The 22798-nt window shown below is 36.6% G+C and overlaps 1 protein-coding gene across 2 annotated transcripts; it reads left to right on the top strand.

Annotated features, from left to right (window-relative positions):
• The first annotated feature begins 17352 nt into the window (after positions 1–17352).
• LOC126606419 (protein IQ-DOMAIN 19-like) lies at positions 17353–19921 on the top strand. Of its 2 annotated transcripts, none has more exons than XM_050273802.1 (4): positions 17353–18099; positions 18277–18606; positions 18718–19419; positions 19509–19921. In XM_050273802.1, exons 1-4 carry the CDS (start codon positions 17647–17649, stop codon positions 19527–19529), a joined length of 1506 nt encoding a protein of 501 aa, XP_050129759.1. In that variant the 5' UTR covers positions 17353–17646; the 3' UTR covers positions 19530–19921. The 2 variants fall into 2 exon arrangements, with proteins under 2 accessions (XP_050129759.1, XP_050129760.1); XM_050273803.1 differs by having other exon boundaries at positions 17379–18099; positions 18277–18513.
• The last annotated feature ends 2877 nt before the right edge of the window (positions 19922–22798 follow it).

Below are 22798 nucleotides of genomic sequence, written 5' to 3'. Positions count from 1 at the left end.
TTAAATCATCACATGGGCATAATTTATCTCCTTACGTTGGATTCCTGCAGTACAAAGCGTGTTCTTTGGGGAAGTTGAATACTCAACCCTCACATACAAAGATCATTCAAAACCCCCATAATTTTCTTCAGAGGATTCAAAGGGACCTTTGTGGACCTATCTAACCAACATGCATACCATTTAGACACTTTATGGTGTTGGTTGATGCATCGACACAATGATCACATGTTTGCCTGTTGTCCACATGCAATGCTGCATTTGCTAAACTCCCAGCTCAAATTATTAAGCTAAAGGCTCACCACCCTGATTATTCGATTAAGTCGATTCGACTAGATAACGCTGAAGAGTTTACGTCACAGACTTTTGATGATTATTATATGTCAGTAGGGATTGATGTGGAACATCATGTACCCCATGTTTACACCCACAATGGCCTGGCAAAAGCTTTCATAAAGCGCCTTCAATTGATAGCTCAGACTTTGGTTATGAGAACCAAATTACCGGCATCTACCTGGGGCTATGCAATATTGCTCGCAGTTTGTTGGTCCACCTGAGGCCCGCCACTACTCAACCACATTCATCATTATAGTTGGTCAATAGATACGAGCCTAACATCTCACATTTATAGGTGTTTGGGTGCGCCATTTATGTGCCAATAGCGCCGCCACTACGTACCAAAATGGGTCTTCAGAGAAAAATGGGAATTTATGTCGGTTATGATTCACCATCAATTGTTCACTATTTAAAACCCTTGATTGGAGATCTCTTTACCGCACGCTTTACAGATTGTCACTTTGATGAGACAATCTTCCCGTCGTTAGAGGGAAATAAGCATGCTAACATTCCTGGAGAATGCCATGAATTGTCGTGGTATGCTCCCACTATATCTCATTTAGATCTCTGTAATGCTCAGTCTAAAATTGAGGTGCGCCGAATTTTAGATCTTCAAATAATTACTCAAAGCATGACAGATGCTTTTAATGATCTAGCAAATGTGACAAGATCACATATACCCACTGCAAAAACACCTGCAAGGATAGATGTACCCCGCGTACATCAACAACCTGCCTAGGAAGGCCGGACCGTCCCTGAAGGTAAGGAGGCCACACTTTCCACGCGGCAAAGTACATTGGCAGCTGCCAATCATCTACTCTAACCCTAAAACATGGCAGACCCCTTGGTTCAAAGGATTCACAACCTCGAAAGAGGAAAATGGCACCAACTAGTGACCCTAGTTTGAATCCGACCATCATTCACTTATTCATTCTAACTTATGAGGTTATTCTAGATTACGGTGATGCTTCAGACGAAACATGTCGGCCTCCCAAGAATCGTGAGATTTCGGTCCACTACGTAGTATTGGATGAGGTTTGGAATAGGAATGAGATGATCGTTGATGATGCATTTACGTAATCAATAGCTACTGACATCTTGCTTAGCAATGACATTGAACCATGTTTTGTCGATGAATGCCGACATAGAACAGATTGGTCAAATTGGAAACAGGCAATCCAGGTCAAACTTGTTTCACTCGCGAAATGTAAAGTGTTTGGACCTATTGTTCCAACACCACCACGCATGAAGCTTGTTGGCCACAAGTGGGTTTTCATGAGGAAGCGTAATGAGAAGAATGAAATAGTGCGATACAAAGTATGCCTCGTAATGCAAGGCTTCTCTCAGTGCCCTTGGATTGATTACTAGGAAATGTATTCCCTCGTAATGGACGTTATAAGGTTCCGCTACCTAATCAATTTGGTAGTTTCCAAAAAATTGAATGTGCAGCTTTTGGACATGGTAACCACATATCTCTATGGGGATCTACATTTGACAATATACATTAAAGTTCAGAAGGACTTTCATTGACCGGTTCAAAAAGTTCTAAACCATGAAACACTCTCTCAATTAGGTTGAGGAGGTCATTCTACTTTAAAACAATCTGGGCGAATGCGGTATAGCCGTCTGAGTGAATATTTGACAAGTCAGGGTTATGTGAACAACGAATTATGCCCATACGTGTTCATAAAGAAGTCACATTCAGGATTTGCAATCGATGCAATTTATGTCGACGACATGAACCTCATTGGGACTCCCATAGAGCTTGAGGAAATTGTTGCATGTTTGAAATCAGAATTTGAGATGAAGGATCTTGGGAAAACTCGATACTGCCTCGGCCTAGAGATCAAGCATTGTTCGAATGGAATCCTAGTACACCAATCGAACTACACCCAAAAGGTGTTGAGACGTTTTAATGAGGATAAAGCGAAACATTCGAGTACACTTATGGTCGTTCAGACTCTAGATGCTAAACGAGATTCATTCCGTCTAAAGGAAAATGAGGAAGAGATATTGGAACCCGAAGTTCCTTACCTAAGTGCAATTGGGGCTTTATTGTACTTGGCTCAGTGCACTAGACCCGACATCTCCTTCGTTGTTAATCTTTTGGCTAGATTCAACAATGCGCCCACATGCAAGCACTGGAATGGTGTTAAAGATCTTTTGGCTAGATACAACAATGCACCCACATGCAAGCACTGGAATGGTGTTAAAGATATTTTTCACTACCTCAAGGGTACTATGGATTTAGGCTTGTTCTATACCTGTGAATCTTCGACTGTGCCGCCCCCTATGGTCCTCGACTTGATTCCCGCCTTGTTGGTTACGCAGATGCTGGATATCTGTCTAACCCACATAGGGCACGTTCTCAAACTAGTTATGTCTTTACCGTTGGAGACATCGCTATATCTTAGAGGTCTACCAATCAAATGCTAGTTGCGACTTCGTCGAACCATGCTAAGATTCTCACCCTGCATGAAGCATCGCATGAGTGTTTTTGGATAAGAGCTGTTATGGAACATATTCGAAACATTAGTGGTCTTACTTTTATCGTTAACCTTCCTACGACAATCTTTGAAGACAATGCAGAATGTATCGAGCAGTTAAAGAAGGGATACATCAAGGGAGACAATACCAAGCATATAGCACCAAAGTTCTTTTACTCACACCAGCAGCAGCATTAGAACATTGAAGCAAATCCATTCCCAGGACAACCTGGCCCATCTCTTCACCAAGTCATTGCCCAAGTCTACTTTTTAGAAGCTCGTCCAAGGAATCGGTATGCATAAATTATCTGAATTGAATCGCTTATAATTCTCTTATTTATAAGTTATGTCTAACTCAGGGGGAGTATCTCGAAGCATACTCACTTAATCTTAATGTACTCTTTTTTCCTATGATTATGAACATTTTTCCCGCTAGGTTTTTGCTACCTAATGAGGTTTTGATGAGGCACCCATCCTGGGATGATCATACTCTGTTGAATTCACTACTTTCGTCAGGTTTGACGTTTGTTTTAGACATTATGCATACTTCTCACTTTTCTCCTTAGTCTATGGGTTTTCCCCATACCTTGGGTTTTACCATAGTGAGGTTTTGTGAGTTTTACCACAAATGCATACTTTCATAAATTTGAGACTCACGTTCACCCGTTGTGCCGATGACTTCATCAACTATTCTACCTTCTTTGCTGAAGATCTGATGTGATGGTTTGTTGAGTATTTACACACTCAAGGGGGAGTGATGCAATCATAATTAAAATAGGAATGTGATTGTGTAAATCATAGTAGAAAATAATAGATTTATTAGTACGGGGATTTATAGCTGAACAATAATACAGTTTACTGATGATTTTAATTAATAACTTCGATAAGTTTTTCCCTACATATATATATATATATATATATATATATATATATATATATATATATATATATATATATATATGTTTTGACTGCAAACTTTATGTAATTTAGTTTTAGCATTATTTTTTGATGAGTTGCTTGATAAAAAATGGACCATGCAACTCATTAGTTACGAATATAGGGTGGTAGGATAATTCTATCAAATATGTATATTGTACACTCATATTTCTTATTGCCGACTGGATACATGAATATGCAACTTGGTTATAGCCTTATAGATTGTTCATTATTAGAAATATTTCACCACATCTTAGAACTGTTCCTTTTATTAAAATAGAGAGATTAAAATTATTCGAAAGATGTCATTTAGTACTATGGTTTAGTGGTATTTTTCACTTAAAAGTGAGATGTCTTAAGTTCGATCTCTCCAAAGGCGAATTCGAAAAAAAATTATTATGCCTAGCCCATTATGAAGCTTAACCCATTCCTCCACTCTTAGATCAACTCTAATGGTGGGTTAAAACTCAAAATTTAAGTTTTAAACTCGCACAAAGCTTCTCCTATCATTGGGCTAAAATAAGTTTTTGGTTAAAACTTATCTTTGAGCCAAATTTAGCCCAGAAAATGAGCCAAGTTAGTCGCTGGGGCCCAGTTGCTGAGGCGGTCAGCTACTTGCGGAAAGACTAACGACTATTTTTTGATTGGACGACTCACGTAACGGTCCAAATTCAATTTCTTTAAAAAAAATCAAATTTAGAAATATACAAATTCAATGGTTGAATCAAATATGAGCAAATCTATCGGTAAAAAAAGATCTAACAACCCAAAATTAAATCCACTGGCTAAAACAATTAACAAAATTCACTCAAAAACTCTATAAATACATATGTATTTATTTGTTCAAACATGTGTAAGAATTAGGTTTAGTAATTTTTCATTATTTATCATAATTTAAATATCTACAGGTTAAAATATTCATAAAAATAATTTATAACAATCAACATAATTTTTTAAAAATTACCAAAAAAAAAATGCTAAAATCATCCTTTACAAATTTCAAGCTAAATTTTTAAGTCAAAACCATTGGAGGAGAAAAACTGTTTATGGTTGGTTTTAGTGTAGATAATCGTATGTATTAAAAAATAATAATTGAAAGAGAGATTTTAAGTTTTCCTATTTCAGCTAGCCCCCATACAAAAAGATAGCGAAAGTTGGTGTGAAGTCTAGATTTATTGTTTGGCTTTCCTTGTCAAATGTTGCAAATTGTACCACACATCCTCTAGTTAGTTTTAAGGTTAAAATGCTACTTTGGGATTGTGAACACGGAAATTTCTTGAAACAAGAACAACGTGTACAAAATAATATTTTGGTGTTAATGGATTTGTAGGGTTACGATCTCTTTTAACTTGATCCTCTTATTCGATCTCCATAAGGTGTTGATTTATAGATGTTGTTGATCCAAGGGCCATTGAGGCTTGATCTTGGATGAACGGTTAGGAGCTTCTTTAAGGGCCGCTGGGGCTTGATCTTGAAGAACTATTGTGTAGATTTGTTGATGTTGTTGATCTAAAAGGCCATCGAGGCTTAATCTTAGGATGAACAGTTGTGTGGATTTGGTAATGTTGTTGATCCAAAAGGGTTGGCAGGGCTTGATCTTAGGATAAACAGTTGTGTGGATTTGTTGATGTTGTTGATCCAAAGGGTCGTTGGGGCTTGATCTTAAGATGAATAGATGATGAACGATAAACACTTTCTTCAAGGGCCGTCGAGGCTTGATCTTGAATTGGTGGAAGTTCTTCAAGGGCCGTTGGGGCTTGATCTTGAAGGAGAATTTGATGAAGAACGAATAGGGTTTTCTTGATCCTTCGGGATTTTCTTGAGAGCTTTAGAGTTTCAAAGCTTCACTGTTTTGGGGAATTCTCTTCCAATTTGGGAGTAGAGAAATGTATTTGTGAATTTGAGGATGTTTGATACCTTGATGGAGAAGCCTATTTATAGGCTTTGAGAATGAATCACCACCACAAAATATTTTTTTCTTTTCCAAGCACCATTGCCTAATTTTCCCACTTAATGAAATATTGAAATTGAAGTGGTGTAACTTATGGCCTAATTTCCCATTTTAAACTTGAAGTGGTCTAACTTATGACCTAATTTCCCACTTAATACCATTTTAAACTTGAAATGTGCATGCTTTGTCATTGCCCAAATGAGAAAAACTTGCTTTGATCCATAATGGATTGAAGTGCGCTTGCCTTGTCATTGCCTAAAATGAGAAGAAAAACTTGTTTTGATCTTCACTGGATTGAAGTGTGCTTGCCTTGTCATTGCCCAAAATGAGAAGAAAAACTTGTTTAATCCTTCAAGGGTATTTCTTCTTATTTTGTTGAGTCACACGCCATGTGTACAATTTGTACAACACGTGGCATATGCTATGTATGCCCTAACACGTCAAAACTTTAATGCGTTGGTGAACATTTGTTTTCACCAAAATTTCGATCTCTACAGGGATCATGCTGCTAGAAATATCATTTCAAGAGCTTAACTTCTCTCATGAAAGGTTTGCTCATTCATATGCATTTCATGCCATTATTTCCAGTTCATTTTGTCTAGTGGTTCTATCTAGTCAAAACTTCTCGCTCCTTTCACGCAAGCTGGGCACATACTTTAAAACAACCCACATGCGCTTTTGACAGCCTTTTCCCAAAAATGGATTTTCAACTCTAGATATTTCCATATTGATTTTACACTAGACACGCGGCTTTTATGGTCCTCTTTTTGTCTGAACATCAAGTCCTCTTTAAAAGTTAATCTAGGGTTCATTTGTTTTTGGGTTTTGAGATTGAAATTTTTTGAAAGCTTTATTCTTCATCTCCATCTTAGATCTCCTAGGAGCATTAGGCATATTTTATGGGTAGTGTTCTTCATTGAATATTTCTAAACCTATCTTTGAATTTGTTTGCTTAAATTCTTTTTATATGCTCATTTGTTTTGGTTAGGAGTTTTACTTTTTTTTTTGAATGGTTGATTTTAGCTTTGAGCTAACTCTTGTGTTCTTACTTGACAAAGCAAGCCATAAAATCACACTCATGCACTAAATACCCACATAATTGCATATCAGGGTAGAATTGTTTTTGTGATTTTGAATTCTATTTTAGGTCAAGTTTTTCCAAGTTTCAAATCTGTGAACTAACCTATTTTTGGATTCTCGTCAGTTTCATCTTTCAAGTGTTTGATTGGTGAAACTAACTAGACATCGAATCCAGATTTGCATATCATTGTCATATCATCATATGCATAGTTTGTGTGTTGGACTATGCTACATGGTGTGAAAAGTTTCAAATCTTTTTTAATGCACAAAATTCAAATGCAATTGATTGCCTCACCATTGAATTGGGGGCTCTCTCATGGAATATGGTTGGTGAATCTATGGTAAAAGCAAAGTGTGATTGGACCCCAAGTGAAGTCACATCGGCCATGGCTAATAGGAGAGCAAGGAATGCTATTGTCATTGCCATCTCTGGCAATATCAAGTCTTGTCCAAGTCATTTTTTATTTCTAAAGTTTATAATGAATGTATGGTCGCTCATTATGCTCTTTATGTCCCAAAACTAGATGTTTGGTACCTTGACAATGAGTGTTCCTATCTTATGATTGGTGACAAAGATGTCTTCTTGTCCTTTGCACCTGTCAATAGCGATGAGATTGAGTTTGGTGAAGGTTACATGGCTCAGATTGCTAGAAAATGGATAGTAAAAAATTCTGGTCTTTCCTCAGCTTGAAAATGTTTATTATGAGGCTGCTTTGACAACAAGCCTTTTTAGCATCGGCCAGCTTTGTAATGATGTTGCTGATGAACTGTGTTTCTCCAAGAAGTGTTGCAGATTTATTGTTAAAAATGGAATGAACTTGCTAGTTGTTCCAAGATCAAAGGATAATTGATGCAATCTTGTTTTTCCTCAAGGTAAGAGTCTTTTACACTGGAATTTCCAAAGCTCATCTTTTGGTTGAAATGATCCCCAGTGCTCAAGCTTTAATGATGTTTCGTGTTAAGATAAAGACAATGTTGATTACTAGATGTATTGAAAATCCCAGGTATGCTTCTCTTTCTTATATGAATGCAAATTGTGATCTTGTCATGTTTACTTGTGTTTTTGTGTTGTGGTTGTTATATCTATTCAATAATTTTGGGGTGAAACAATTAGCCATTCATTGCCATTGTGAGTCTGTGGTCATGTGTGTGAAATTGAATTTTTGGAAGAACCTTGTCCAACATTTAACAATCAATTTTGTTTGGAACACAATTTCACAACTTTGGAGGGTCTATGGAAAGAAAATTTATGTTCTAATCTCAGTATCAATTGAAAACATGTAGCTAACCATCTCACAAGTACTTTTGACAATCGAAGGCTTAAAATTCCTTGACGGTTTATTGGTCTCTGTGCTATTAATTGAATAGATTGAATAACTATGCTTCCACGTTTTTCTAGCATGTTTTGTTTCTGTGATTGTGTTTGTCTTGTCTATCAACTCATCAGATAATACTGTTTTTGTTGGAAGTATGCCCACAAAGCCACTCATTTGATGTAATAGCTTTTTGGAATACTTATTGTATTAAACTTTTATATGTTTAATGAAGGGCAAATCTTATTGTTAATCACTATTTATTGTATCATGTGTTTAAGCAATAAGGGAATCCAAGGAATGTATTTGTTCTAAGAGATAAGTGATCTAATGAGTTAGATTATCGAGACCTTTCTCTTATGTTCATTCCTAAAACGTTCCTAGCCATAGGATTGCTAATTGGGCATTGACAATCCGCTAAGGCTAGTATGTGTTATGTTGACTCAATCGTGAGTATAACTAGTCTCAAGTCATTTGGTGTTGGACACTAAGACAAACACATAGGTGCTCGAAAGAGTACTCGAGTTCACTGAACGACGATCAAAAGAGAGTTCGAACATACATGTCATGTATGAACTCTAAGGTTGCAATATGCAAAGTAGTCCTTTGACCTGAGGCATCATCGATGTCTAATGATTAGGTCCTTGATCTTTGATCCTGTCAACGGCATTCCTTTGGAGTGTCCACGGCATTGTTGGGGTCAAGCTATCTAGTCATGTAGGCATATGAATGCACAACAAGGGATCTCTAACCTTCCATGGTGGAGGGAGAATACTCTAAGATATGATTCTAAAGTCTTTGGCCAAAGCAAATGAATATGACTTAGGAAGTTTGTTCCAAATCATATTCAAGGGAATCATATAGGAAAGTATCACATTGGATAGTAGACATGAAACAAACTATCACTTAAACAATGTGATTAAGAGTATTGTATTAGAGAAGGATCGTATTGCATTGTAGTTGTAACTGGATAGGTTCTCCAACCAATTCTACTTAGCTTGGGTAATCATGATATGCTGCTAGGCGTCACTCATGGTTTGTGGAAGCCCTAATGGTTAGCAAACACTAGTCAACAAAAGGGAGAATTGAAATATGGTTTCAATTCACAATCGATCGTTAAGAGTAACATCGCCCACTGCCTCGCTAAATAGAACCTAATGGATCGTACACCGAGTAAGGATGTATGTGAAGAAATTAAATGAGATGGACAAGCAATTAAATGGTTTAATTGAAGAATGGTCAAGATTAATTAATTAGTTAATTAATTATACGAAAGGTTCGTATTGGGCTTATATGTTGGTTTTGGGTTTCGGGGCCCAAAAGCGTTTTGGTCCACAAGGCCCATTATGTTTAAGTTATATGACAACTAAAACAAAATGGGCAAATTAGCCCAATAACAAAGGATGGCCGGCCATTAGGGTGGATGGGCAAAGTTTGCTTAATTACAAGTTTGCCACTCACCAAAGAAAAGGTTATAAATACCATTTTATAGCTATTTTCTAATTAGGGTTCTTCTTGTTGAAATTGGGTGAAACATTTTCTCCATTTTCTTCTAAGGAGGCCGGCCACTAAGGGGAGGGACATCTAGCAATCTCTTCTTTCCTTAGTCATCCATATCATCTTCACAAGATACAACCTTGGTGAAGAGATTAGAGACATCAAGCTTTTGATGTTTTTTGGAGAACAAATCCTTTTTCCTCAAATCATCAAAGGAGCACTAAAGGGAGGAAAATACAAGGAGGATTCAAAGAGCTTGGAGGTGACTTGAAGGCCCTCCACTTGGGTGAATCCCTTGTGTAATCAAGGATGAGCTTCAAGGGTAAAGAATCACTAAATCTTTACTTATCTTTAATGTTGTTAAAGAGTTTGTTTTGGTTCACCATATACTAGGCTTTGAAAGTCATGGGTTTTATGAATTGTTTTTGAATGCATGCCTACTTTAAAGTGTTAATAGCTTGCATGAGTATTCAAATGTTCATACTTGTTCTTAGCTAGGACAAAATTTTTCCTTCAGTTTTGATCTCTATATGCATATCTTGATTATCATACATTGTTAGTAATTTATGGATAAACCTTGTAGAATTTTTCACTGTGATATCAAAGGTTCTCCCTTTTTACTTCAGATAGCCTCTGAACAATATTTTTCTTACCACATAAAAGCTTGAGTTGATTTGAGGGTTAAGTTCACTTTGGTCTTGATTGAGTGATAATGACTTTACTTACTCTATAATCTAGACCATATGTCATTTCTCTTCTTCTGTTAGTCTTATCCCTAAATCAAAACAAAAAATTCAAAATGGGAGAGAGTTGTATAAGAGAGTTGTTTCTTAAGCTTAATAGATTATTCAAAGTTTGGATAGCTTTTGAATTAACTTTGGGCCTAGTGGCATGGAGCTATGATTTCAAGAAGGCTATCACATGTCCCTCTTCCTATACTTTGACACATCATTGTTACATCATGAGCAAGTGTTAATCTTAGTATTATTATCCATGTATGACCTTGAAGATTTGTCTATTGAGAGTTGCATTGCATGTTTCTAATTCAAGTCCTTATTTTCTGTTACTCTCTCTTGGAAGCATAGATATTGAAGCTATTTCTTCATTAATTTCCTTTGTGGTTTGTCTTGTTAGCTGTAGTTTATTGGTGCTAAGCTTATGACTATCTTTTATGATCTTTTTTACTTCTGAGCGGTGTCCCAATTGGTTGTATACTTTGATTTGAGCTCGTGCAAAAAACTGTTTTTAAATGGACAATTTTCTCTTCTGTCAAGTCACTGGTTCTCGTTAGAAAAGTAAAAAATATTGAGGGTATTTTTGTCAATGATCTTTATGTTTTTAACTTCCTCATCCCAACCAATTCATGTCCCTTCTGGTTCAGATCTCTTCACAGTATCCTAGGCATTTATCTTCTCTAACATCTCTAGGGTTTCACTTTCACCTCCGTTGCTAGTATACACCCTTCAACGTTGTTCACTTGTCACTATGACATAAAAGCCTACCATAGTCAAGCCTAATAGGACCCCACTGTTCCTCTGTCAAAAGGTCAAGCCTACAAGTCATGTCTTAAATAATGGAAATCTAATTCTTGATGCAACCAAAAGTTTTGCATGCTATGGTCTCTTTCTGATGTGCCTTTTAGATATTTGATTCTTCACTCCATACTTTTAAAAGGGGTCTCAAACTATTTCTTATTCCCTTCATGGCTTGTGGTTTAACTGTTGCTCATTGGTGCAATGATTACAACTGTCATCATGTCCTCTATCTTTTTACGTGTTTGCACAAATATGTTTGAGTACATTGCTTTATGCTTTTGCACAAAACCATTTGTAATTGGACATCTTCCTTTTTGCTATGTCATTGTCCCTCGTAAAAAAAAAAAAAAAAGTGAAATCTTTTAAGGTTTTCACTATTGGTGCTTGTTTCAAACCGTGTTCTTGGCTTCTAAGGGAGTTTGTTTATATGAAGAGCAACATTTCTGGGAGAGTTCAATTATACCACATGCATCCTTTGTGGGGAGTTGGTTCACTTACCTATGCTTAATTGTTACTACACTTTGCTTGGGCGTACTCATATGATGTATTACTCTTTGTTATGCGTTGTGTTTTTGCTATCCTTGCATTATGTATTTGCTGCAAATTTGGGCATTTCCGATCTAGTGCCGCCACTTAGTTTGTAGACTTTTAGGTTTATGAGGGAGTTTGTGTCTAGGATAGTGTTAATTATGGAGGTGTTCAAATAAACTTGACCTATTTTGACTTTGTTGTTTTTGAACCTCTCTTCTGTTGAACTTTGTTTGTGCTAATCTCGAGTTAGTTTGCGTTGGGTAACTATCTCTGACGACGAGTTCTATTCTTTGGAGTTATGTAATTTTGTTTCTCTCATGCGTTTTAACTTGAAAGTCATTGAGGTATTGCTTATGGAGGAATGAGTAGTTGAGAGTTAGTATCATAGGAGAGTACTAATCTTTGGCGAGTTCAATATCTATTACGTTACTTTTTGACAGTTGTGTTTTATTTGTATTTGAAACTCTCCTTTGCTGACTTTGTTGTGCTACTCTTGGTTTCGCTGTTGTTGATTTTCTTGAACAAATGGGTGCTTTGAACTGATTACATTGACATGCTCTTGTGCTTTTATTATTTTGGTACTGAGAATTGTACCTTGTGCTTAAACTCCATTGTTGTTGGCTCTTATATACTTCATTTGTGGTTGGATATTTCATTGTTGAGCTTACTTGACATATACATTTATTGTGTTTAATGAAATTGGCATATCATTCATTTAACATCGTTTGTCTTTGCCATGACAAAATGGGGGAGAAAAATGCAAATTTGAAAATTTGTGTTGTGTTGCAATCATGTACAATATGCTAAACAATTTACTTCCTTGCAATTGCTTTAACCATGATAAATTTTCACTTGTTCTTTGTCAAGAGTTCTTTTTTGCAAGATTCGTCCTTTGTGTTCTCTTAAGTGAGGTTGAGTGAATTTAGTTATAGAGTTTGGGTTATTTTGTCAAGGAAAGCCAAATGAGGAGATTGTGAAGTTTAGATTTATTGTTTGGCTTCCCTTGTCAATTGTTGTAAATGGTACCACACATGCTCTAGTTAGTTTTAGGGTTAAAATACTACATTAGGATCATGATGCTGGAAATATCATTTGAAGAGCTTAACTTCTCTCATCAAAGGTTTGTTCATTCATATGCATTTCATGCCATTATTTCCAGTTCATTATGTCTAGTGGTTCTGTCTAGTCAAAACTTCTCGTTACTTTCACGTGAGCTAGGCACACACTTTAAGACAACACACATGGGCTTTCTTATAGCCTTTTCTCGAAAATGGATTTTCAGCCTTAGATCCTTCCAGATTGATTTTGTGTTGGAAATATGCCCTGAAAGTCAATCTTTGGAAGAAACCTTTCAGGACAAATGAATTGATGTATGGATGATTCTTATACATCAAATGGCAAAGACACGAATTAGGACTATCTCAATAAACGATATATGTCCTAAATAGTGTATCCATGGACAGTGGATCGATTGAAGAAGTAATCTAATGATGTTAGACTACAGAGACCTTCTTCACATAACCAAATGTCCAAAAAGGTTCCTGGTCGTTGGATTGTCGGAGGGATACTGACAATGCGTAGACCGGTACATACTGTGTCTGCTTCAATTGGAAGGATGGAAAGTCTCATCCCATTCGTGTTGTGACACTAAGACAAGTATGTAGGTGCTCATTAGGGGAATGAGTTCACTGAACACAATCGAACGAGAGTACTTGCATGGAGGTCTACTCACATGTCAAGCAAGTAACTCTAATGGTTGGAAAGATGTAAGTAATCCTTAGACCTGAGGCATCGTCGTTGTCTTGTGGTTAAGTATTTAATCTTTGATTATGTCAAAGTCTCCCCATTCGAGGGTGTCCACGGCATAATTGGGGTTAAGCCACTTAGTCATGAAGGCAAGTGTATGCGCAACAAGGAATCTCTAATCCTCGATAAGAGAGGAAGAATACTCTAAGATATGATTCGGGAATCTTCGGCCGAAGTATCGAGCGTAATAAAGGAAAGCGTTCCTATACGACTCAATTGAATCATATAAGAAGGAATAATCACATTAGGGGTTTGACATAATATATCCATACCCTAATGATGTGATTGAGAGTATTGTATTAGAGAATGATCGAATTACATTGTAATTCCAACTGAATAGGTTCTCCGAATAAACTTCTACATTAGCTTGGGTAGCTATGACATATGGTTAGATGTCACTCATAGCTTGTGAGTTCTTCTAGATGATTAAATGTAGTCATCAAAGAAGAAAGGTGAATTGAAATGAAGTTTCAATTCACTAAGTGATTGAATTAAATTGGATTGGTGCCAATCACCTCACTGCCTTGCTAATTAGAACCTAAAAGATTGTTCACCAATACACTATTGTAGTGAGTAACTAATGGATGATGGAAATAATTAATTGGATTAATTAATTGTTGTGATTAATTTAGAAAGTCTAAAGAAATCATAAAAGCGATAAAGATCGTTTTGGGCTTAAGAAACGTTCGGGTTTAATTGGGCCCATTGGGCCTAAACCCATTGGACTTTTATTCAAGCATTGGATGACTTGAAATAATAAAAGCCCAAAGCCCAAACAAACAACAAAGAGGCCGGCCACTTTAAGGTGGAAAGGGTGAGATATTTAGTCAAGTGTTGACTAAGTTTTCTTTTGTCTATATAAGGAACTTTATAAGATATTGTTCATTAGGGTTTTTGTGTGGTTAAAACAACAAAGAGGCAAAAGAATATCTCTCTAAAATCACTACAAAGGCCGGCCACCAAAGAGGGTGATTTAGCTAACAATCTTTCACCCTTTTGGTTATTCCTTCATCCTTCTCACTACACTAGTGGGTGAGGATCTTTAGAGGTTTCCTACTTTGGGAACTTGAAGAGAACCTAGGAGCACTCATTGTAACAAAGTGGAGGAGGCAAGGAAGGAAGCTAGGCTCAAGGAGTTCAAGGAACAAAAGGCTTGGAGGTGGTCCATCCTTGGTCTCAAGTCTAGATCAAGAGGTATAAGACTAAACCTTCACTTTGTTCTTTTTCTCTAAAATTTTATTTGATGCATTATATATAAACCTATGAACCTTGAAGGGGATTTGCATGACTATAGCTTTGATAATTTGTTATAAATGCTTCCGCTGCTTTCGTATATTAAATTTGATTTGTATATGCATGATAGTCATTTAAAAATCTCATCCATGAATCTCATAGTTTTCCCTTCATTTTGCACCTGACACGTGGCTTTTATGGTCCTCTTTTTGTCAGAACATCAAGCCCTCTTTAAAAGCTAATCTAGGGTTCATTTGTTTTTGGGGTTTGAGATTGGAAATTTTTGAAAGCTTTATTCTTTATCTCCATCTCAGATCTCTTAGGAGCATCAAGCATATTTTATGGGTAGTGTTCTTCATTAAATATTTCTAAACCTATCTTTGAATTTGCTTGCTTAAATTCGTTTCATATGCTCATTTGTTTTGGCTAGGAGTTTTACTTTTTTAGAAAAGAGTTGACTTTAGTTTTGAGTTACCTCTTGTGTTCTTACTTGAAAACCCAAGCCATAAAATCACACTCATGCACTAAATACCCACATCATTGCACATTAGGGTAGCATTGTTTTTATGTTTTTTATTTCTGTTTTAGGTCAAATTTTTCCCAAGTTTCAAATCTATGAACTGGCTTGTATTTGAATTCTCGTGAGTTTCATCTTTCAAGTGTTTGACTGGTGAAACTAACTAGACATCGAATCCAGATTTGCATATCATTGCCATATCATCATATGCATAGTTTGTGTGTTGGTTTTGGTGCCACAAGGTGAAGAGTTCAGGAGGAGCTGCTATCTTGTGATGACTGGAGACAACACTATATCGGTGCCACAAGGTGAAAAGCTTAGGAGGAGCTGCCACTTCATGAAGTCCGAAGGAATTCATCTCATGTAAGGCAATGTTGCACAAAGGTAAAGCTACTATGTAGATAGGGATCTAAGAATTGAACTTGTGTGGTCTTTGTATGAACCTTGAATATACTAGTGGATTGGACTCAGTGGAGAGTCCCCTATTTTTTTAACCCAAATGTGGGTTTTTCCAGCAAAAAAAAACTTCCTTATGTTCAACACTATACATAGCATTCTTTATGACCAAATAATCATTGCTAGAGATAAACGTTGTAGGATTTGCTAGGATTGACACGTTGTTATCCAACGGTTTAGGTAGGTGGTGGAAGAAGGAAGACCACTATGACTATGTACATGATGTGCAATAAAAGTTTTGAACAAAAAAAAAATCTAATTTCATACGAAAATGAACAAACAGAAGACCAACATGGCTCTATTGTTCTTCGACTTTGGCTTGAACGAAGAAGAAAGAGAAAATAACTTTCTTTCTCCATTTCACACGTAACCAACTCCCCATTTTATTTTTCTTTTTTAATTTTGTCTAATGGGATTGTGCCACTTAGCATTTTAATTAATATAAGATGATGTATTACTCTACCAATACTTTTTATACTATATGTCTGACACTGTCATTTTCTTTAAATTCCCTATTTATTCATAAGACATAAGAAAAATATTTCATAAGGTACTACGAAATCGTAATCACTTGAACTGTCATCTCATACCATCAAATTCACTAAAATACAAGTTTACACACCCGTTTGTATAAATCTATGATATATAAAATTTTACTTAAATCCGCCTAAGACCGTCTAGGCATATAGGCGCTAGGCGTAAGTTTACCATTTGATCAGTGCTAAGCACCTCGCTTACCTTAATTAGGACCACCCGATATAAGAATTCTAGATCCACCACTACCTATAATCTTAGTATTATATATATCAAGCATAAAGTCAATAGGACGCATACTTGGTGGGTGGTTTTGGAATCAAAATCTAACCTTCTCACAATCACAGATTCATAGCTCAGCTCTCCACTTTCACTTGGGATGGACCAAAAGAATAGAAAACCGTAGCAAAAACTCCAACGGCTGGGATTTTGCACGAGCACGTGATAAAACCAGAACCCCCTTAACTCACAACACTTCGTACGTGGAACCCACACCCCGCATATGGCCCTATCAAATTTATTTATAAAAATCAGATACCCAATCATGAACCTCCGAGTGGACACATCCCCCACCCCGTTTAAAAAGAACAAGAAAAATGAGTTTTTTACAAGGATGCTGCCTGGGCTCGACCTATTTTCACATGCTTTCTGATCCGTCCCATTCTATATATGTTATTTCCTTGATGACTATACATGATGGGAAGAAATTTACATGTACCTTTTTTCTTCGGATGTTAAGTGTTTATTTTTTATTTTTAATTGAATAAATCATAAAATAACATATTATTAGGAATTGATTTATTGAGGCAACTAAACTCTTAAACTTAGAAATCTTTCATGAAAGAGCTGGGTTTTTCCTTTTAAAAATCTAAGATGCCCTTGAAAGTTATTATCTAACTGCTCGATGAATTGCCTATGTGGCTGCTTGTCTCATGTCTTTGTTTACGGTGTTATTGGCATATGTTGGCATTTGTCGACATGCTCGCTCAAAAAGCATTGGCATCAATCAACATGTTCGTTTAGAAGTTGAACAATTCCCCCCCCCCAAAAAAAAAAAAAACAAACAAACCACTAAATATATACGAGTGCCTAACGATACGGAAATCTAATAATATCTATGGTGATGTCAAAATCAGAATTACCTCAAGGAAAAAAAAAAAGGTTACTAGCTTATAATATATCTGAAATGAAAGGCAAGGAATCTCCGCCAATTGTATATGTTCCATGAGATAAACTGCTACTAGCCTACTGGGCAGCTTCCCCAACCTGTTTAAGGGAGATTAGCAATTAACTGGTGTCTTCTAACTACACTGTTGAAAGCTACATATCAAAGAAGAGATCTATCTCATCTGCCTATAATTTCTCATTTGTTGCTTTCTTCATTCTACGTTGTTGGTCAATCAATGGCAGCTTAGAAGAACAACGAGAGCTAACAGAGATGGGAAAGACAGGCAAATGGATTAAAAGCATCCTGACAGGGAAGAAAGACAAGGAAAAAAACCCCACAAATCAGAATTCTTCAGTTGCAAGTCATGAAAATCTCACCAGTCCAATTTCCAATTCTTCAGAGACAACGCCAAAAGAGAAGAAGAGATGGAGTTTCAGAAGATCATCAGCCACAGCAGCTGCTCCAAAGGACTCCAATTGTGTAGATGCAGTGCCGGCCACACCACCACCTGTATGCATGAGCACATTGGAGTCTGAGAATTATGAGCAGAAAAAGCATGCCATGGCTATGGCGGCAGCTACAGCAGCGGTTGCTGATGCGGCTGTGGTTGCTGCACAAGCCGCAGCTGCTGTGCTGCGGCTAACAGCAGCTGCCAACGAGAAGGCCGGTGCAAGTGAAGAAGCAGCTGCAATAAAAATTCAATCCGTCTTCCGTTCATATTTGGTATGCAACTCTTGATTCCCTATTGATGTTGAGAATTTAAATTCCATCTGGCGGTTCTAGGACTCTGCTTTTATTTCCAATTGATTTTGCGTTGGATGCTCTGACTCTTTTTAGGTACTGTAAATGATCAAATGTCGAGAAAATGAAATGAGTACTATTGCATTGGATTTGTTACAGGCAAGAAAAGCACTGTGTGCGTTGAAAGGACTAGTGAAGTTGCAGGCATTGGTGAGGGGTCACCTGGTGAGAAAACAGGCCAAAGCTACTCTAAGGTACATGCAGGCATTGGTGACCGCTCAGGCTCGAGCTCGAGCTCAGAGGATCCGGATGGTCGAAGACAAAAATACTGTCAATCCTAGACATTCCACCCCCAGAAGATCTTTACAGGAAAACCGGTCCAGGCATACGTATAACGTAAATTCAATGATCCAACTCAATGCTCTTTGTTTTGTTTTGATTTTATTGTTTCATGATACAAATGATAGAATCAGAACTGCAAGTGCATGGGTAAACGCTCTTAACCAACTGAGTTTAGCTTCGAATTTCAGTGTTGTTTCTCTTATTGCATAAATTTCTCATTAGACTAATGTTTTGCGATGTGGTTATTTATAAATGTAGGAAATGGCCAGAGGAATTGAAGAGAACATTAAGACTGTGGAGATGGATCTTGGTGAATCAAAAGGAATTTTGAAGAGCAGAAGGAGCAGCTATTCAAATCACTCGCAAACAGAGAGAACAGAACAACATAGATTTTCAACTCAGTATGCACCAAATCAAGCATACTCAAACCAAGAAACCTACCAGCAGGCCTCTCCGGCTCCATCAACGTTGACTGATAGGAGCCCGGGAGCCTGCAGTGCACATTTTGAGGACTACTCTTTTGGAACAGCTCAAGGCAGGCCTCAGTGCTATTCTGCCATGTCCAAAATTGATCCCTCAAAAGCTCCTTTCGCCTTCCCTAGGCCGGATTATGGAGAGCCCTTGTCCTATGACTACCCTTGGTTCCCAAACTACATGGCCAACACACTATCTTCAAGGGCGAAAGCCCGATGGCAGAGTGCACCGAAGCAAAGGCCTATTGATACAGTTGAGAGGCCGCCAAGCCGGCAGCGGAGGGCTTCAATGGAGGGAAGGAACATCCCAAGGGCTGTGAGGATGCAGAGGTCATCTTCTCATGTGAGTTCAACTGCTCAGGGTTATCAATACCCTTGGTATACCAAGCTTGATAGGTCCACAGTTTCACTCAAAGAAAGTGAGTGTGGCTCCGGCAGTACAGTGCTCACAGACACCGATTACTGCAGATCTCTTGTTGCATATGAAGTGAGTATTGCTCAACATAAAATCATAATATTTGATAAATCTTCAAATCTAATATCTGATCAGGTTTAAACATTTTTTGGGTTTTGCAGGCACATAGAAATAGGTACTAACAACTCATCCATTCCAATAATTATGCTTGGCCCAAAGCATAAGACTAGGCATAGGGTAATTAGAAGAATGCAAACTCCAATATGGAATGGACAAATACAGTGAAGAACTTCCTCTAGGTGGTGCAACGACCTCTTTTTATTTATTATTTTCTTTTAACTTCTTTCGGTTCGTGTGTCATTGTAACGAGAAAATCTTGTGTGTCATCGGATATGCACCTAGTGATAAAGCAGAATCTTTATGTCGTAAGAATGTGTGATTTATTTTGTTCCTTCCTTATGTAGTGTCCCATTTTGCATTTGATGTTTGTAGACATTGTGGCTAAATGTGTTGGTGAGTTTATATGTTTAACTAAACTTATGAGCAGATTTTATTGAATCTGTCTATATAGAAATTCAGAACGTATATTCCTAGATTAATGTCTAATCTATGGCAACAAGAAAAATCAGAAGATAGGATGTTAAGAACTAAACTCTCATCCTTCAACTCATAAATAAACACTTTACACTCAAATTTTAAAATTATAAATCAATCAGTGATTTGTTTAATATAGAAAAATTCAAAGTTCAATTAAAACACTAAATTCGCTCGCATTGCTTATAACAATTAAATAACTAAACGATTTTTTATTTGATTAATTTTTAATAAATAAACTATACAGTTACCTTAAAATTAAACTTACATTGCAGGACATAAAATTGAAAGAAAAAAAAAATTGTAAGGTGAAGACTTGGATAAGGGCAGAATGGGTTTTGGCCAGACAAAAGAAAGGAACAATAGTGACCCATAATTCAACTATTGGTAAAACTAAATGACACGTTGTTTGATTATTCCCTGCATTACTCACTTTCGTCTGTACTCTTATCAGGAAAGTGATCACTTCCACCAAATTCACCCAATCACCTAATTCGGGTCTTTGAAATTTGATCCAACAGTTAAAGTTATTATAACTTTTAAAGGGGTCCCCTGTATGTAACCGTTGGATCAAATTTCAAGAACCCGGATTGATTGATTGGGTGGATTTGATGGAAGAGATCCGGAGAAGATCCCTTTCCCTCTTATCAAATAAGTGGCTAATCGACATGTGGGCGACGTCGCCATCTATGAGAATATTATATCATTAAATGGCATTACAAGACTTGGCAAATATCTTACAAGTCATGAAAGCAAAACGGCATGTTACTTGTTAACTGATATACAGCAAGTCGAGAAAATTACTAAACTGTAATAGTAAGTGACAAAACAACGAGACGTTGTAATCCATCTTTCTTCCCCTTATCATGATTTTACTTGAAAGAAAGAATGTTGGGCCCCTTAATAAACCCTTCTACTTCTACATATCTCTTACTTTTCTTTCTTCAACTTTATTACAAGTCAATAAAAGGTAAATTGGAGAAATTAATGTCCATGCATGGCAAGTTCACATGGTGCTTCGAGTTCATTCAAATTATAACACACATGTATTTATTATATTTATATCCTACCTAAATAATGAATCACAAATGCATTCTAGTGTTAATTTAAATAGACGTATGACATTACGGCAATATATTACTACTAACGTATCGTTATTCTCGTATATAGTATCCGATTGAGTTGTATAAAAATGTATTTTTTTATCACCCAGTGACGATAGCTTGTTTTAAAAGTATACCATCTTCTTTCTGTAAAATGGGCTTCCTCAACGTTGTTTGCTTGTTACTTTGTTTTTGGAATATTTGTTTTCTTGTTTGAGCTTTGGGTTACTGCCTTTCTACTGTTGAATGGAGATAGTGGATAACAGATAGTGTGGACAATAGAATGCTTCATGCGCCTGGTTTTATAAATGGATCAGACTTGCTTCTGGGTTGTAAAGTTGTTATGGCCTTCAATATTAATTAGTTTCCTCTAAATTCACGTGTGGTATAGGAGGATACTTTGAGCTCCAACACGAAGAAAATTCTCAAGAATGTCGAGAGTTATATTTGAAAATAATCGACTAAAAAAAGGAAAAACAACAACGGTGGATTCCTAAGAACTTTTTTGTAGGTTGAGATGGGTGTTGTTCGTGCTGACATAATTAGTGAATGGATGGATGGAAGCAAGTTTGGTGATTGAGATGCTAATAATGTATGCATGAGGAGGTGAATCGCACCAACCCAATTGAACTTGTCGAATGGATCGAATTGATAAGTAATTACGTTACAATAATGTATTGTGATAAAAAAATCCGAGAAAATAAATTGCAAGAAAATAAATTTCAAAAAAGTAAATTGTGAGAAAATAAATTGCGGTAAAATATAAATTATTCTAACTGTAAAAAAATAATTTGTGGGAATTAAAGATTAATATGAAATACAATCTAATTAGGGATACATTTTTAATACAAAAATAAGATCAAAGCACGTGGGGTGTAGAGAAACTAAAAAGATAAGTTATAAATGTGTGGTCGAGGATCACTAACTATCAGTTAGAGAATCTTATTTACAGTAGCGATAGCATCCATTCTTGATGTCTTTCTCTTAATTGCCTCTTGAGCATTGATTTCTTTCCGCTACAAAATCAAAATATATTTCACTCAATCTTCAAATTTGCAACTAATTTCCTCGTTCAATGCTATAGTCAATTCAAGATGATAATCATGCTATAAGGTGCCAAATATAAGTATAAACATTGGCATGAGTAGTTGCCAATAGGTGTTTTCGTCAAGAAGCATCCCAAGCCGCATACTAGTTGCCATCTGACCTACCGAGCACTATCTAGCTGATGTCTCCAAAAGTAATTGTTGCTCGTAGAACGTGGGGAATTTTATTATTATTATTATTATTATTTTAAAATTTTGACGGTACGAGAGAATTTTATTGATAATGAAAACAAGAAATTACACTAGTCAGAGAAACATAAATCTAATCTCTCGTAGTACAAGAAAAAAAAAAGATTAAAAAAATACATGAAAAAAAAAGGGGGGACATAAACCTTACCCTTCTAGAAATGAAAACAATAATGATATAGGGAAAGGGGGGGACATAAAACCTAACACTTCTAAAGCCAAACATAAAGGTCTAAACCTGCAAAACAGATTAAGCAACATAACTGGTTAAGTAAAGAAAATAAGAAAGTCAGACAAACATGTATGTCGTGATGCACATTAATTTGAAAAGCGGAAGCCAAGAAGGCCAATATAGTTTGAAAACAAAGCATCATGAGATGCCACTGGAGGAGAATCGTGCCATACCAAAGTTGGAGAAGACAAACCCATGTTAGCAAAATTGCCTGCAACAACATTTCGCTC

Source organism: Malus sylvestris, chromosome 16 (assembly GCF_916048215.2).
Source record: "Malus sylvestris chromosome 16, drMalSylv7.2, whole genome shotgun sequence".
In the NCBI taxonomy this organism is placed as follows: Eukaryota; Viridiplantae; Streptophyta; class Magnoliopsida; order Rosales; family Rosaceae; genus Malus; species Malus sylvestris.
Note: the sequence above shows the minus strand (reverse complement) of the source record. Positions and strands in the feature narration are given on the sequence as shown.